The sequence below is a fragment of the Condylura cristata genome, unplaced genomic scaffold, assembly GCF_000260355.1.
Source record: "Condylura cristata isolate star-nosed mole 26May11 unplaced genomic scaffold, ConCri1.0 scaffold00005, whole genome shotgun sequence".
NCBI classification, from domain to species: Eukaryota; Metazoa; Chordata; class Mammalia; order Eulipotyphla; family Talpidae; genus Condylura; species Condylura cristata.
This window is the reverse complement of record NW_004567106.1, coordinates 24,364,105-24,382,010: the sequence shown is the minus strand read 5'-3', so window position 1 is coordinate 24,382,010 and position 17,906 is coordinate 24,364,105. Positions and strand designations below refer to the sequence as shown.

The 17,906-nt window shown below is 34.3% G+C and overlaps 1 protein-coding gene across 2 annotated transcripts in view; it reads left to right on the top strand.

Moving 5' to 3' along the window:
* The window catches only part of FAM126A (family with sequence similarity 126, member A), a 59,954-nt gene that overhangs the window by 11,073 nt on the left and 30,975 nt on the right, over nucleotides 1-17,906 (top strand). For both annotated transcript variants that reach the window (XM_004676764.1, XM_012721089.1), the window contains exon 2: nucleotides 16,530-16,608. In XM_004676764.1, the coding sequence (XP_004676821.1) occupies nucleotides 16,558-16,608 (51 nt within the window). In that variant the 5' untranslated portion in view covers nucleotides 16,530-16,557. The remainder of the gene's footprint in view (nucleotides 1-16,529; nucleotides 16,609-17,906) is intronic.

Below are 17,906 nucleotides of genomic sequence, written 5' to 3'. Positions count from 1 at the left end.
TGTGCTTTAACCCGCTGCGCCACCAGGGAGGGCCACCTTTTACTTTATTTTGATGGTGTTATGAGCTGACGTGTAAATAACTACCCTCTACCCTTACTTTGTTGAAGTCTTAATTCCCAGTATCTCAGAATGTGACCTTATTTGGAGATAAGATCTTTACAGAGGTAATTAACTGAAAATGAGGCAATTAGGATGGGCCCTAATCCAAAATAACTGCTATCCTTATAAGAATAGGATATTTAGACATGACTTGTACAGATGGAAAATGATGTGAGGACACAGGAGAAGATGGCTACCAGCCAGGGAGAAAGGCCTGGAACAGATCCTTTCCTTGTGACTCTCAGCAGAAGAAACCAACTCTGCTGACATTTTGATCTCAGACTTCTAGCCTCCAGAACTGTGGGAAAATGAATTTCTGCTGTGTAAGTCACCAGTCTGTGGTTCTTTGTAATGGCAACCCTAGCAAACTATTTAATAGAGTTAACTTAGATGCAGCAGAATCTCAAATACACTTAATTTGCTACTCCCAAGCAACAGTTTGTCAGGGTTAATGTCAAAACCTTAAATCTTTTTATAATTCCCTCTTTCCTAAGATGTGGTAGAGAAAAATTTGAATGACTTAATGAAGAAAGTAATAACTCGTCACCTTCTTCCATTACAGTACAGTCAATAGCAATCAGCTAATTCTTCAGGTCAGCGAAATTTGTTCGATTTGGCTAAGAGAAAGTGTTTGTGGGGTAACTTCTGAAGTGTTTGAGAGCCTCCATGAATGAATAAACCTGCTTGCGTTATCAAAGTAGAAAATGGAAAAGGAAGATTAATAAAATACTATTTTATCTTATTTTAAAAATAGCATTAACTTCTTATGAGATAACAATGGTTTTGCAACACTGTGTATGATTTAAAATACTTTTTGACATGATGTTAATGTGAGCTAGTTGTTCATCATATCTCAGCAGCACTACTTTGCCTGCGTTAGAATCATGGGGACAGAATGATGTATCTTTTGGCTCATGTTTATTGTTTTGATAGTTGCCATCCTCTCATGATTATCTGAGTTGTCACAGTAATTTTTAGCAATTTTTCATTATGTGCTTGAAGCTAAATATATATGTTATTTTTGCCGTTTTACTTTTTCTTGTCATTTAAAAATTTGGTCATGTATCAGATAGTGCTGTGTTCAGTCAACTCTTTTAGGGTGTTTTGAGATGCTTTGCTAAAGGAGAAAATGTTGGACATATACAAAAGTAGAACACTTGTTCTTTCCTCATTTGGAAGCTGTTTACCAGAATTCTGAAAACAAGGTAAACTAAGTTAAAAGCCAGTGGAATAGGGTCTCAGTCCTAGAGTTTACAAAAAAGTGTTTGCCATAAAGCAAAACAAAATAAAACAAATAACAAACTTCCAATTTATGAGCAAGTAGGATTTTTAATCTAATTTTGGCATATAAATTTCAGTCACATCTACAGGATGTGGAGCACCCTTGTTAACAGTTTATACTTCTGTATCCCTTTGTTTTCTCTTTGGTCCAGTTACTGAGAAAAATACTAAAATCAACAATTTCCTCAGTTACATGCTAGCAAGTGGCATTACTGCCTTTAACTGTGAATTGAAAACCTTCCTTGTATTAGTATCGTTATCATGTTCTTTCTATGAGCCTGTTTTCAACTTAGCTGCCAAGTAGAGTCATTCATATGATTTCCTTTCTCTTACCAATTAATACAGAATGAAAACATTCTAGTATTTGATTTGGAATGAAACTATTAGAAAACGAAAAAGAATCCAAGTAAATTTTCATGAGACAGAGTACTATAAAGTTTGAATTGTTACGTGCTAAGGTGTAAGGCTTGTTGATAGCATAAATAGTGGCTGAAAGTGTGTACTCTGGGGTTGTGCTGCTGCTTGATTCTAACCCTGGCTCATTTATCTACTAGTATGTGACCTTGAACAAGTTATTTCTTTGCCTTTCAGATTTCTTTTTTGTGAAATGGAGATTATGTTAATTAACCACTTAGGAAGGCTGGGAAGAATAAATAAATCTGTGATTATTAAACAATCAATTCTCTTAAAGCACTTAGCATAGTGCTAGAGAAGTGTTTGAGGATTGTTAGTCATTAACACAAGTTTATCCATGGACAGCTATTGTTTCTGTGTTTTCCAGACCATATTTTCAATGATACTAGTTGTGTTTGGACAATAAAGGACCTCATAGTGTAATAAGTGTAATATAGTTTATCCTAAACACCTATCTTGGAGATCCATAGCACAGATTTAGCATTTTAAAGACTGAGAAATCTTTTTTTTTTTTTTTTAAAGATTTGCTTACTTATGCACACAGAGCTGAAGCTTTTGTACAGTGAAAAGTGCTAAAACAAAACTTAAAAGCTATGACAAAACTGGGAACAATCTGCAACATTAAAAAAGGATAGATTGTGATAAGCTCTACAAATAAAAATAAAATAAAATAGGCAAAGTAGGTGAATAGGCAATTCATAGAAAAATAATTCACATTGAAAAGATTTTCGAATAATACAATTGAAAAATCTATAATATAGCTTTTTTGGGGGGCCTGAAAATTGGCACTAATTAAGAAAATTAATAATATCTACATTTGGTTCGGGTAGAAGGAAATGGGTATGTTCATTTACTCTTAGTGGAAGTATAAAGTGATACACTTTTTGGATAGAAATTTAGCAGTGTTCGTTAAAATTTCAATCATGGGCAAACTTTGACCAATTAATATTATTGTGAATCTATTCTATAAAAATGCTGGCAGGTTTCTTTTTTAACTTATATTAAGTTTTTTTAGCCTAAAATAATATATTTTTAAAAATTATCTCTTTTTGTTGAGGTAGCATTGTCTTGTAGCATTGTATGACTTAAGGGTATAAATAAGTTCACATATTTTCAGTGTATGTTACCAACCACACCCACACCCCTCACCAAAGCCTCAATAATTTTCCATCGTGTTTGATTGGGACTGGTATCTCCTGAGTCCCACCTTCCCTTTCTGTTAACCTCAATTCTGTAATCAGATTTTAGGGTTAGTTTTGGTTTAGTTTTGTCTGTACTTTTATTTTATTTCAGCATATGAGTGAAATCATCTGGTAATTGTCTTTCTCCCTCTGCCTTCTTTCACTTAATGTAATCCTTTCTATTTCCATCAGTGTCATCACAAATGACAAGATTTCTTTCTTTCTTTCTCTCTCTTTTTAATGAGTAGCATTCCATTTTACATACATCCTCTTTATCTTCTCATTCGTCCTTGGGTACTTAGGTTGTTCCCTTAACTTGGCTATTGTAAATAAGTGCTGCTATATATATCCCTTTGAATTAGTGTTTTTGTTTTCTTTGGATAGATACCAAGGAATGGAATTGCTGGATCATATGGTAAATCTATTTTTAATATTTTGAGAAACCTCCATCCTGTTTTCCATAGGTGCTGGACCAGCCTACATTCCCACCAGCAGTTCCTTTTTCTCTACATCCTTACCAAATACTAATTTCTGATCTTTTTGATGTGGGTATCAGGTGAAGCTGAAATGCTCAAGATGACCTTTATCCTCCAAGGTCTTTTCCCAAGTGGTATCATATCCAAATGTTTATTCCTGATCTTTATTTATTTATTTTTTTAAGCACAGTGGTTCCCTCGAAGAGGGAGTATTTCAGAGGACATGCCCAAGTACCAGATTTTATTAAATTTTTGGTGGCATCATGCTTAGGCCAACACATGCCTAGCAAAAATGTTGGCAACCACTACACAGAAGAATAGTAGGAGGGGTAATAGTCTCATATGCATGAATAAACAAAGTCTAGGATATATTAGATGGAAACAAGTCAACTGTCAATAGTGAATGATTCCATCTTTTTGGGGAAAAAAGTAAAAACACAATCGACTGTCAACATTTAGTGTGAATTAAGTAGTTAGAAGATTCCAACTGTGTTCTACTAAACATTAAAGAAGTTTACAAAACTGTGAAGCTTACCACTCTTCTCAATATTTTTTTTTGTTTAGAAAATTTGTTATTTTTTAATAAAGTTATGTATTCATGTTGTTGGGATAATTATTATGATGTTTAACATTTCATTAAAAATTTCAGGTGTGATCATTGTCAGTTAATATAACCATAAAAAGTCTTTTTAGGAGCTCTTAATAATCTTTAAGAGTAAAGAGTTTTGATTTATATATACAAATATATGTATATATACATATATACACACACACACAGGAAATTTTGAAATAATACACAGCTATACAACAGTGTTTTCTTTTGAGGAGTGGATAGTAGCAGCAATTATGTAGAAGAGGTTTAAGTGCAGCAATTGAAAAGCCTCTAATAAAAAATATTAGTGGGGATAAATATTGTACTAAAGTGTTTATAACTTGTTTTATTTTCTTAATGAAAAAACTTAATTTTGTTATATAATACCCTTATTATTATATATCTCTGTTTATACTTTACATTGTTGATTTTGTGTATCTCTGATCACTTTATTATGATTCTAGCACATTTTTTAAATTGTTCTTTTGCTAGAAGTACAATATAATAGGAACAGTTTTTATTGTACTGTAGGCACTCAAGGGTTTGTTGAATTATTAATGTTGCAATTTGAGCATGTAGTGATATTGACTTTTTTGCATTTGTAAAACTGACTGAATTACTCATTTGACTTCCCATTTTGTTTAGTTTAATTCTTGTTCTCTTTGTTTCCACTCTGGTCCCTCCAGTTTACAGTATTGATAAATTACCATCTTGAGGCTCTGGCCTAGTGAATATGTTCAGAGTATTACTGATCACTGTACAACCAACCATACAATTATCAATAATCATGTCAATGAATGGTAAAGGGGGTTTTTATATTTTGAAGTTTTTGCATTAATGTGTCTACAAGAATCTTGGTTTTTGTGTTTTAGTTATCAGGTTTTAATAGATTTTGATTTACAGAGGTATAATACTTGAATCACTTAATATATTGATATATTGTTATAATTGTAGTTTGTAAAAGATATTATAAACATTTTTGAAAAATTTTATTTCAGTCAATATTTGCTCATATTGATTCCAGTTATTAAATTTAAAATCATTCAATTTGGGGTACTTGTAATGAAATCTATATCTTACATTAGCAGACATTTTAGAATTAAAAAAAATTTTTTTTAAAGATTTATTTATTTATGCTTACAGAACTGGAGTACAGATCAGAGGTGTGGTGGATGAGAGGATTCGCCAGAGACAGAGTGGGGAGCAGAACAGGCAGATTGACTAATTACACTGCTTAGGGGAGAAGCCGGTGGGTCAGGAGAGGTTTGCAGGGCCATGTGCGGGATCGAACTTGTGCTGCAGTGGCTTCTGAGAGATTCATAATGTGGTGCTTTAATCCGCTGCGCTACCAGGGAGAGCCCCATTTTAGAATTTTTTTTTAAAGATTTATTTATTTATACATACAGAACTGGGGTACAGGCCAGAGGCTCAGGGGCGGCGAGAAGCTTCACCTGAGACAGAGTGGGGAACAAGAAGCTTCACCAGAGACAGATTGGGGAACAGAACAAGCAGATCGATGAAGTACACTGCTGAGGGGAGCAGTGGGTGGGCCAGGAGAGGTCTGCCACACCATGTGGTCACCTCTGGGGCAGGCGGGAATTGAACTCATGCGGAAGTGGCTTTAGCTTCTTAGTGCTGTGCTTTAACCCGCTGCGCCACAAAGCTATGGTTATCTGTGTCAGTCATTCAATCTTTAAAATAATCAGACCATGCTATTGTGATTCACAGATGCAGTGCCATAATTCTTTCCTGACAATTTACCTTACCAACCCAGATACTTCCTTAACACGGATTGAGTTTTTCCCGATTACATTGTAAAACAATGAGGAGTAAATGAGAAAGCAAAGACATGCTGGTTTGAAAGACAAGGTGTGTTTTGGAGAGTAGTGATAAAATTTAAATAGGCAAATTGTGGCATTATAAGGGGTGTTTCAAGTGAAAGATCTGACAGATATGATGTGGGGAAATGTCTTACTATTTTACAGGAAGATTAGTCTCACAGTAACTTGTATGGTTTGTTGGAGAGGAAACAGGAACACAAAGGCTGTGTGAATTGAGTATGCAGAAGCAATAAATGTCCAGACAAAGGGTGTTACTGTAGTGACAAAGAACAGATAGTAAATGTGACAGGCATTATAAAGGGTGAAATTTATTTAACAAATATTTACTGAATACTTTAGGTATGTATTTATGCTTTTAATATCCTGACTGAGCTGCAGTTACAATACATTTTATACTTTAAAATTAAATATACTGGTGGTGAAGCTGTGATTTGCTCTCATGATTTGTAATTTTAAAAATAATCTTAAAGATCCTTGTAAATGAAAAGCAAACATTTTTTCTTAATCTTGCAAAAACATTTGTACTTTAATTAACAAATTGAAATGCATTTATTAGTTATGCATATAACAAATCCTCTGGCAAACAAATGAGTTTCTTTAGAGAGGATTTTGCTTTTCAAGGAATCTTATATTAATGGTCTTGAATGATTTAGATGTTGGAGTATGTAAAACGTTTTTTTCTCTGCAGTCTTATAACGCCAACTATTACTTTGGTCCTCCACACTTTTAACATCTTGTGAGTGTGTTTCTGTGTCAAATAATACTTAAAATATGTTGTTAGTTTAAACAACACTGAAAGGTACTTTAATCTTGAGATTAGGTCTTTCTTTTTTTCTGGTGAAAGCCAGACATAAATTATGTATAAATTCACTCAAAGAGCCACTTTACTCTTTCTTTTAGGATAAAAGAATATTTTCATTAAATAATATTGATGATGCATAATAATTTGCATGTTGGAATTTTAGAGTTACAAGCATACAGGGAAGGTGAGGTAATGGAGTTAAATCATCATGTATCAAATTTATACCTTAGTTTGCTAATTGGAATATCAACTTGAAAATTTCATCTTATTTCTCAGATAAGGCAAATTAAGGTAAATGTTATATTAAAAACTCAGAATGGATTTTAGGGCCTAAAGTAGCAATGATTCAAAGGTTTGTTTATTAAAACATTCGTTAGATAAATGTTTATATACCTGTTATGTGGGGACCAATTTAATAAGTCTAAATTACAACTTAGATGTTAAAAAAGTGACTGTATAAGTACAAGATAGGGAATGACTTGGTTTGGAAGCAGTTTGAGAAAGGTCTTGGAACTTAACTAATCAAGTCTTTATGTAAGAATTGATTACTAAAAAAAGAGTTATACAATTTTAGATTTCTGTTATCGAAATGGTTTGTCCTGTGATTCAGCTTACTAGATTTCTTTTGGGATATTATATATATATATTTTAAATACTAGATATGTTCATCATTGCTGCCCATATAAAGCCTCTCTAAAGTCTGTATCTACACAATGGAATATTACTCATCAATCAAAAAAGATAAACCCATGTTATTTGCAGCATCATGGATGGAGATGGAAGAGATTATGTTCAATGAAATAGTCAGAAAGGAAATGAAAAATAGTGGATGATATAGCAGAACTATAGGGAAACTGAACAAAAGGTAAAAAAAAAAGACAAATCTTGTAGGCAACTATAAGATCTGAGGCTTCAAGCAGAGGAGGAGGAAGAAAAGGGATCAAAAGAGGAATGGAAGGATCACAAAGGACCATGTGATGGTTCACAGGTAATATGGGTTTGGGATATTAATGATATCTACACCTGAGGGGAGAAATCATATACTGTACAAAAATGAACAGTGTAAAATTTTTAAAAATTAATAAAAGGAAAAAAAGTGTATCTACATGAGTTTTTACTCAACTGTTGAGCTAAGGGGAGATTTCGCAAGAATTGGCAGTCTCTAGGCTGACTACTGAGTTGCAGTCATGATCAAAATAAGGTGCTGGCATAATCAGAGATTTACAGAATTTAGATTTAGGGAAATGAAAAATCTAGGTGTAGTACAGGGGAGAGTAGAACAATTATAGTAGTTAGGACTAAAATAGTTATAAAGGGTTATAAGCAGGATGAGTAAGTTAGGAAGCCATTCAGCAAATAAAGAATGGAATTGATACACTGAGCAAAGCAGAAAAGTTACAGTTACATAGGGATATCTGTTCTGGTTTCTAGTTTTTAATTCTAATGTTCTTTACCCCTTTTGTGCTACTATTCTTATCCTTGGATTTCTTTATGATTCTTTGAAAATATTGCCCCTCTGAGCTACCGTTCAAATGTCCCTGACTAAAATAGTGTGCAGAATATCTACAAATTAAATTTATTTTATGTAAAACAATCAGGGAACCTCTCCAACCCCCATAACTTTTGATATTAACGTCATTCACTTATTCAACATTAGCTTTTAAGTGTTCTCTTTCATATTGTGGTTTGTGATGGCTTCCTGGTAGAGTGACCTGTGGCTTCTTGGTAGGGTGAAAATATGCTTCTTGGCTGTTTTAATATACAGTTATTATTTCTATTGTCTCTGTCTTTCTCCCCAACTTCTGCAGAATGGAAGAATTTGTAAGTTCCAACATTCAGATTTTGCTAAGGGACATTTTACATAGAATTATGGGATTTTAGCATTAAAATAACAAAAATTATTCCTTTGGAAAATATCAGTTCTATGAAAGCAATTTATATTCATCCTATGCTTTGAAATATGGGTTTGGACGTTTGAGTTTTGAGGTCTTCTACATATGTTCTTTAAAATTTTTTTTTTAAAGATTTTATTTATTTATGCACACAGGAAGTGGGCTACAGGCCAGAGGTATGAGGTCTGAGGGGCGTGGTGGTGGTGAGAAAATTCACCAAAGACAGTGGAGAACAGAGCAGGCGAGTTGACTGAAATACACGGCAGAAGAGAGCAGCGGGCAGGTCCCGCATTTGTGATAAGATGGTTATTAGTATGTAGGTTTGTTTTATCCTGTGGCCATGAACTTCTCTAAACTTTGAATTCTAGCTGACTCTTCCACAGTATCTGCCATTATTAATAGTAGGCTAAAACGTATACATTGGCAGGATATAATCATTATTATTGGACATTCATAAATGTCTACGTCTGTATTAGCTTTATTACAAGTTTTCAGAGAAAGATCTAAATAATTAGTGGCATGCACTAAGTCTTGATCAATCTAATGTTCTTTGGTAGGAATTAATACATGCCGTGGCCAAAAAATATATGCCCAAAATGTTTGATTAAATCCGTGTTTTCATTATCTGTTGCTGCCTAACAAATCATCCCCAAACCTAGTGGATCAATCAGAAAATATTTTTTATCTCACAAATCCAAGGCTAACTTCGATTTAACTGGGCATATCTTCTGCTTCTTCTTGTTAACTGAAATTGCGGTCTTCTGGAGGCTTGACTTAGCTGGAATTCTGAATGTCACATGTCACATGTCACATGTCTGGCATTGGTGCTGACTCTCATCTGGGCTCAGCTAGCTCCTCTATTCTTTTCCAATCATTTAGAGTGGGTTGGTCTCCTTGTAGTATGGTGACTGATTTCCAAATGCATGTAACTACAGATTGCTGAAGGCCCGGCGTTGGTAGCTCCACAGCAATATGTTCACTGTTTTCTTTTGTCAAAACAACCCATAGGGCCTGTCAATATATCAAAATGGTTGGTGACAAATAGTTGTTTTTTTTTTTTTAATTTCTCTAGTTAGAGTTTAAATTAGATACCCCCAGACAAAATATTCTTTTGAAGCCCTGGAGGATTTGAGAAGAATAGGAAGATGGAAATGGGAAATGAGAAAAAGAATTGCGACTTTTCTAATTGTTCTGGCATTTTCAACAGAAACATAATGGTCTGGTTGCTGTAGCACAGAGATACCCGAATATAATTTTACTTGTCCTTAAGGTAGACAAAAGATGCTTTCTTTTTTTCTTTTTTTTAAAGATTTATTTGTTTATGCATATAGAACTGGGGTACAGGCCAGAAACAGAGTAGGGAGCACAACAGGTATATCTACTGATTTTAGTCAAAAACATTCCCCTGAGTAAAAATCTCTGTTCTATTCTTGATAACCAAATACTTGTTTTGTGATTTATGGGGAAAAATATATCTAAGTTATGGGTTTTTGGAGACTTCCCCCAGTTCTCTTACTGGCCCCATTAAATTATAATTCTTTCTCCCTGTGCTTTGAGAAGCAACTTTATCCACTTGAGGACACAGGTTTTATTTATTTTTTATTTTTTTAAAGATTTTATTTATTTATTCATATAGAACTGGGGTACAGGCCAGAGATGCGGAGGGTGAGAGGATTCACTAGAGACAGAGTGGGGAGCAGAACAGGCAGATCCACGAAGTACACTGCTGAGGGAAGCAGTGGGCGGGTCAGGAGAGGTCTGCCTCGCCGTGTGGACTCCTCCGGGGCAGGCCGGAATTGAACTCATGCTGAAGTGGCTTAAGCTTTGTAGTGCAGTGCTTTAACCCGCTGCGCCACCAGGGAGGGCCGAGGACACAGGTTTTAAATAAGTCAGTCAGCAGCACTTTCATCAGAGGATTCCAGTTGTTCTGTCAGCTTCAAAACAATAAATTCCCTAAGATTAAATTTTTATTTTTTTTTATTTTTTTTTTTAAAGATTAAATTTTTATTTTGTAACATGAATGGAACATTTCCTTTTGCTCTCTTTACCTGAAATTCAGCTCAGAATATTGATAATCTGTTGGAGGTGCTTAATTTAGCTTTTGTAAGTCCCCAATTCATGGGGCAGCAGTTTAAAAAGCATTGCAATATGTTACCATCTATTTATAGAGACTTGGTTCTTTTGTAGACTTATGGAAACTTGACTTTCAGAAAGGTATATAAAGTAAATGCTTATTAAAATTGTTATGAATTTATAATGATGATGTGAATAATAGTAGTAATAAGGAATTTTTTAAGAGTTTCACAAGCAAAGTTATATATTCTTCCTCAATTTTAATATTGTATATTTCTGATGACAGTGTTTTTATGGCATGCTTTCTAGAAATCTCGATGAATTTGGGACTCATTACTAAGATTAAGATAAGAATATAATGTAGAGATTGAAAAATAAGATTTTAGATTTAGAAAGGTTTTATATACTGAAATGTAAAATGTTGATTTCACACAGACTAACTCTGCTTGTGAAATAAGTATAGAGTCCTGGCGAGCTTTTTAATATCATTTAAAACGTTCTGTTCCAAGATGTATTTGAGGCAAAAAGGATGTTAATTACACAGCAGGAAACATCTTATTTTGTTCCTTCTACCTTGGAAGAGAATAAGAATTTTTGATATGTGTAAGTTTGAATATTACTTGCGATAGTGAATTAGGTTTATAAAGCTGCAAAGGCACATAATCAGGTCTTTGCAATAAGTTTTAATAGGTTACTTATTAGATATACAGTGTGGGGGTAGCTTAGCAACTGTAGAGAACCTCTTGCTGAGTGAGATGCTGGTAAAGAGAAGCAGTTTTTAACTCACTGTTTCCATTTGTGGTCACTTTCCTTCTTTCCCTACCTAGCCTTTAGTGTACCTTCAGTCGTAATTACTACTCATCTTGGAACCCAGGGATAATGTAAAGAAATTTTTTTTTGTTGCTCTATGTGGTAAAACCAAGAAATAGGTAAGGAGAGAATTTGAAGTGGGTTGGTCTTGGTATGGTCAAAACGTTTTGGAGTTTAAGTAGAGAAAATAGAATGCTGAAGAGACAGTAGAGAGGTCAGAATGAGTAATGATGAAGGTTAGGGCATTGGTTCTTGAAACCGTCACTGCTTCAGAGTCCTCAAGATTCTTTCATGTAGTCTGTAAGCTCAAAACTATTTTCTAAATATTAGGACTTTCAAATTGAAAGAGGGGCATGGATGGGGACTTTGCTAAACAGAAAATCAGGAGAAAAACAAATACTGGTAGTTTCACTCATATGAGGAAGGTAAAGAAACAAAACAAAGGAACTGACGAAACTAAACCAAACATACCCACAAATCTGATGTTAACAGAAGAGGAGAAGGAAGGTAGAGAGCAAAGGGGGGGATGGAGGCCCAGTGGAGGGTTATTGGTGTTTGGTGGTGAATGTGGTAAGGTAACATACATTTTAGGAGATGTGATTCTGTGCCCCTAAAACATATACAGTGTTGTAAACCAGTATTACCTCAGTGAGATATATAATACTATTTAAAAATGAATACTAGGACTTTTATTTGCCCCTTTACTTATTTTCTCATGAGTATATACTTTCCAAAGACGATATGATGGGTGATAACTAATAAGACATTTGCTTATGTGTAATTGTATTGTAAAACTTGCTTTTTTGTTTTTGAATATAGTAAATGTCAGTCAATATTGACTTAGATAAATGAAAAGTTCTTGCACAGCCTCAGTAGTTGCTTAAAATAATTTTTTGAACGATTTTGGACTTATAGAAAAGTTGCAAAGATAATATATAAAGAATTCTCATATACCTCACAGCTAGTTTCAGTTTAGCCTAATGTCATGTTTTATTACCCTTGTATATTTGTCTTTCCTATTATATTGCTGTCAACTAAATTCTAGATTTATTAAGATCAAACCAGTTTTTCTCATTACTCTCCCTTTTCTGTTCCAGAATCCAATCCAGGATACCATGCAGTTATCATGTCACTTTAATCTCCTCTGATCTTTAAGAGTCTTTCTTGTTTTTCATGACCTTGTTAGCTTTGAGGAATATAGGTTGGAGACTTGTAGAAACTGAGTTTTTCTAATATTTTTCTCATGATTATAACTGGGATTTAGGATTTTGGAAAGCACAACAGAGGCAAAGTGCCCTTATCACATCATTTCAGGGTTGTGTGATCAAGAAGGAAGCATTTGCCAGATTTCCATGTTACTGAGTTATTGTATTTTTCCCTTTCCATACTCCCTTTGAAAGTGAATCAGTATGCCCAGCCTACTCTCACTGAAAAGGTGGGGACTAAGCTCTTTCTCCTAGAGGGGAAAATATCTGTTATTTGGAGTTATAAATGAAAGACTTGTCTCTAAAATTTAATTAATTTATTTATATCAGTATTGACTCATTTATATTTATTTATAGATTGTGTTCTACTTCAGTACTGCATCACTTGTTTTGATATATAAATTGTTTCAGCTTTGACCACTAGGTATTCTTTAAGGTTGACTCATTTTTTTTTAAGATTTATTTATTTATTCATACAGAACTGGGGTACAGGCCAGAGATGCGGAGGGTGAGAGGATTCACCAGGGACAGAGTGGGGAGCAGAACAGGCAGATCCACGAAGTACACTGCTGAGGGAAGCAGTGGGCGGGTCAGGAGAGGTCTGCCTCGCCATGTGGACTCCTCCGGGGCAGGCCGGAATTGAACTCATGCTGAAGTGGCTTAAGCTTTGTAGTGCAGTGCTTTAACCCGCTGCGCCACTAGGAAGGGCCCCTGAGTCCGGTGAGGAGAGGTATGCGGCGCCATGTGGTCACCTCTGGAGTGAGGGATCAAACTCCTGCTGAAGTGGCTTTAGCTTCTTAGTGCTGTGCTTTAACAGGCTGCCCGATCAGGGAGGGCCCCTGAGTCAATATTTTAAAGTGTACAATGACCCTGACCATTGTATCTGATCTAGATAATAATCATAGAATTGAGAAGCTGAGTCAGGGAAGACTTCTTTGAAGAAAAGAAAAAAAATAAATAAGAATGTAAGTGGGAGTGGCTTGTGAGAGTTATGGTGAGCCCAAAGAGGATCATCTAGAAATGAAGGGTAGGGTTAAGAAAGATTAATAGATGGCAGTGGCATGCATTTCAAAGACATACTGATAGTTTGTTTTAGGGAAGAGATGAAAAGTGACTTGGAATGGTAACAAGGAGTGGGTAGGACTTCTATGTCTAGGTCCAGTGATTTCTCACAGGAAAAGCAGTCACTCCTTAAGTGGCAGGGAAAGAAAGTCATTTTCAGAGTCTAGCCAGGTTCTTGTTAGAACAAGAAAGAAACGACATTCAGAGAACTATTGAAGATACAGAGGATTTTGATTGGTAACAAACTGTGCTACAGAGCACAGTGGAAGTAGTTTTCTTCTAGAATTAGGATAGGATGGGAGATGGGGGGAAATAGAGGTGGTATTACAAATTATGAAGATTAGAGTTAATCTGGGAGCGATAGCTTCTTTGGTTCCTGAGACCAACAAGGGTGTAAGTTGGAGCTGTAGCTTCTTTGATTCTTGACATAAACATTATGACAGTAGTCCTGGTGAGTGTAGGGCTCCGAAAGTTTCAGGGTAGGGAGACATTCTCAGTGCTTGCTGTTCCACTCATCCCAGCCCACTCTGTATAGTGTGCAGTTGACCTAGCCCCATTCATTATAAAGATCACTTTCCCCTATGAATTGCAGTGCCATTGTTTCTGTGCATCAGGTGACCATGTATGTGTTGGTTTGTTTCTGGCTGCTTTCTTTTGTTGCATTGGTTTTGCGGTTTCCTTATGATAATGTCAGCCTGATTTAATTGCTATGGTTTTTGGTATGTTTTATAATAAGCCTTGCTATTTAGAAGTTCAAATCTTTCAGCTCTATTGTTCTTTAAGATTACCTTGCCTATTCTTGATCCTTTTCATATTTCTCTTGATTTCTAATCTCAATTTTTAAAAAAAGATTTATTTATTCATGCATACAGACCTGGGGTGCCAGAGAGGATTCACCAGAGACAGAGTGGGGAGTGGAACAGGCAGATTGACAAAGTACACTGCCAGTGGGCTGGTCAGGAGATGTATGCTGTGCCATGTGGATCACCTCTGGGGCTGGGGATTGAACTGGCACTGGAGCAGCTAGAGTTTGCTTGCAGTACTGCACTTTAACCTGTTGCACTTCCAGAGAGGGCCACTAATCTTAACTAGATTTTTATTTTTATTGTTTTACTTCTCTAGTTCTCTGTAATTTGAAATACCATGGTTCTGTTTGTGATAACTTTCTGTCCTAATTTACTAAACAAATGGATAAGTACAAAAGAAAACTGGTGTACATTAATTTTTACTTTGCTTCTTTTATTTGTATAGCAAGATAAAAATAAGTAAATCCAAGCAGAAAGAAAGTAGGGGTAAGACTATAATATGAAATAATAGGTAAGTTTAATCAAGGTCTACATTTTTGTGGACAGAAGTAAGACAGAAACAATAATTTCCAGGTTATTAGAATCAAATTGAAGAGAATCAGTGTCAATAATATTAAAGCTAACCAGTTTCTCTAAAGGATTGTTCCTGGTACTAAAAACCAGAGGTGTAAAGTTTTTTCCTCTATTGGATTTTAAAGGCAATAATGTAACCTAACAATATTTTCACATACCTCCAAAACCTAGTTTATCTGAATGAATTACATGTGGTTTTCTAATTGACTTGATCCAAGGATAAAATTTGGAATAGAAAAATCTGTAAAGTAGGTGGGTTGTTTTTTATTTTAAAAATGTATATATTTTAAGTAATTATTTTTAATGAATAAATGAACACATTCATTTTTTACTATTAATGTTTTTATAGGAATTAGAATCTATAAAATCTAATCTTTTGGCAAGAAATTTTTATTGTTCATTAAAATATATATGTATACTTTGATAGACAGCCAAACAGAGACCATGTAACTTGATGTTCTTCACTAAAAAAATTGCATAATAATACTTTATCACTAGGTACTGGAATAAGTCCTTTGTTTGCATTTTAAATTTAATCCTCATAAAAACCCCTTGATATTAGGTACTATGGGACATTTGTTCATAGATGAAAATTAACTTGCTTAAGGTTCTGTCTGCTATAAGTAATAGGATCAAGATTCAGCTTCTAATGATTCTTCTCTGTGATAATGCTGATGAATATTAAGATACCTAACTCAGGATTTTTGCTTGAATTAAGAGATTCAGAAATTTTGATAGTGCTAAGATATTCCCTCAAGCATGTTCTTATATAGATGGATAGGTAAAGAAACTACATTGTTCTTGAATAAAATTTTGTTTGAGATTAAACCACTTACATTTCCCGTGATTTGCTTTTTTACACTTAATTTGTACTATAAGTAAAACTCAATCAAAATAACTTGTTGAATATAGTCATTACTTTGTATATTGTCATTTTTATTTTTATTTTTATTTTAGGAATATTAAGCTTTCATGGGACCAAGTGACTTATCTAGTTACTGTTGTAAAGAACTGAAATATAAAATAATTAAATTACTTTAATGTTTTCTGTAAAGTCATTTGTGGATGCTTTTTATATGTTCACAGTTTTAAAACATTTTCTGCAAGTTCCTTAAGATGCATGATTTCTTGGAATTATTTAATTGAAACTACAGAAAAATGTCCAGTATTTCTACAGTTGACATTTCTGAAAGCTGAATGAAAATTGCAGAGCTAATTTCACCGTGCTATATTTATACTTTTGTTGAAATTCTTTCATTATAGCACTTGTTTGTGTACTTGGTTTTGATATGAACCCAGTAATTTGTGAAAAATTGCTTCATTTTCACAAATAAGAAGTGACTAAATTTTTGTAAGACTAACTCTATTCATAGTCATTTCACCATAAGGAAATTTTTAATATTTTTCTATGTTAATTTTCAGGTTGAAGGTTTAGAACAGATGTGGAAAGATGTTCACTTCAGAGAAAGGGGTTGTGGAGGAGTGGCTGTCTGAGTTTAAGGTAACATCTACTATTTTGATTTAATAATTATATTCCAGTGAATTTTTTTCTGGGACTTGAATTCCACTGACTTTAAATAGATGACAAAAAAAGTTATGTCTGTAACCGTTAGTTAATTGACAAAGAAAATCAAATTTCTATTTCCGTGTCTCATGAATCTTCACTGTGAAAATTAAAACAGTGTTTCTTTAACCACTAATTGCCTTCTTCTTGCCCTCTGGCATTCATTGTTACACATCATTATGTGAACCCCATGATCATCAGCCACAAGAAGGCAGGGTTTATTTGAGCTTCCATTGCACTTTGATTTTGTTGAGCCTAGTCAACCAAGGGACAAATAAATATTCTGACCAAGTCAGACTTACTGACTTATTTTAGTGAGGAAATCTACACCACATGAACTCTGAGGGCAACTCATCAAAGAGAAATATAAAATTATATCAGAGGATTTGGAGGAAGGGTGGGATCCAGGTGAAATTTAAATGAAGTATGATTTTTATGAACTCAAAACAAAACAGAGCTGTACGTAATGGGGTAAAAACCTGTTTGGACTATGAAAGTGGACCCAGGAACCTGTCATCTTAGAAACTTAGATTTTCTAGGTGAGAGTAGGATGGTTCATTTTTATTAATATATGTTTAAATAGAAAAGTTTTTATGTCTATGGTTTTAGATGAGACTTTTTAGTGAGTAAGAATAAGGTAGTCACTCAAGTAAGGAAGCTGTTAGGATACTTTTCAACTGCATTGCTTCCTTGGGGGAAGCAATGATTCCTGTTAAATTTGCAGCTGGCCTTATCTATTGACTAGGCATATTTTTTCCTCAGCTTTTTATTGTTAAGTCCTTCTGTGGATCCTATAAATCTTCATAGGATGATGTAGACTGTTATAAAAGTGCACAGTATATGTGCCTTTTGTATACTGTAATAGTTTGATTGTATCTTGTTTATGCTTTTTCCCCCTCTGTACATGTTGTCTTTGTGAATAAGTGTTCAAGGTATTTTTTTTAGTCTTTTACTGCATCAATAGTGTTTAATATCATTCATTATATGTTGATTTTTGGGAGCAGGTTGATGGAAATTTTCAAGTTTAACAATTAGTGTCAGTTTTTCTAGGGCATTCTTGAGTTTAATTTTGAAGTCAGTTCTACAAAAGCAAATATTACTAATTCCTCACTCTTTAATATGGGAATTATATAAAAAGGACATATTATAAGGTAGGGCATAGGGATCAACTATGAAGGAAAATAATTGAAAATTATAATTGATTCTCTTCCATTCTCATATTATGTCTCTTTCCT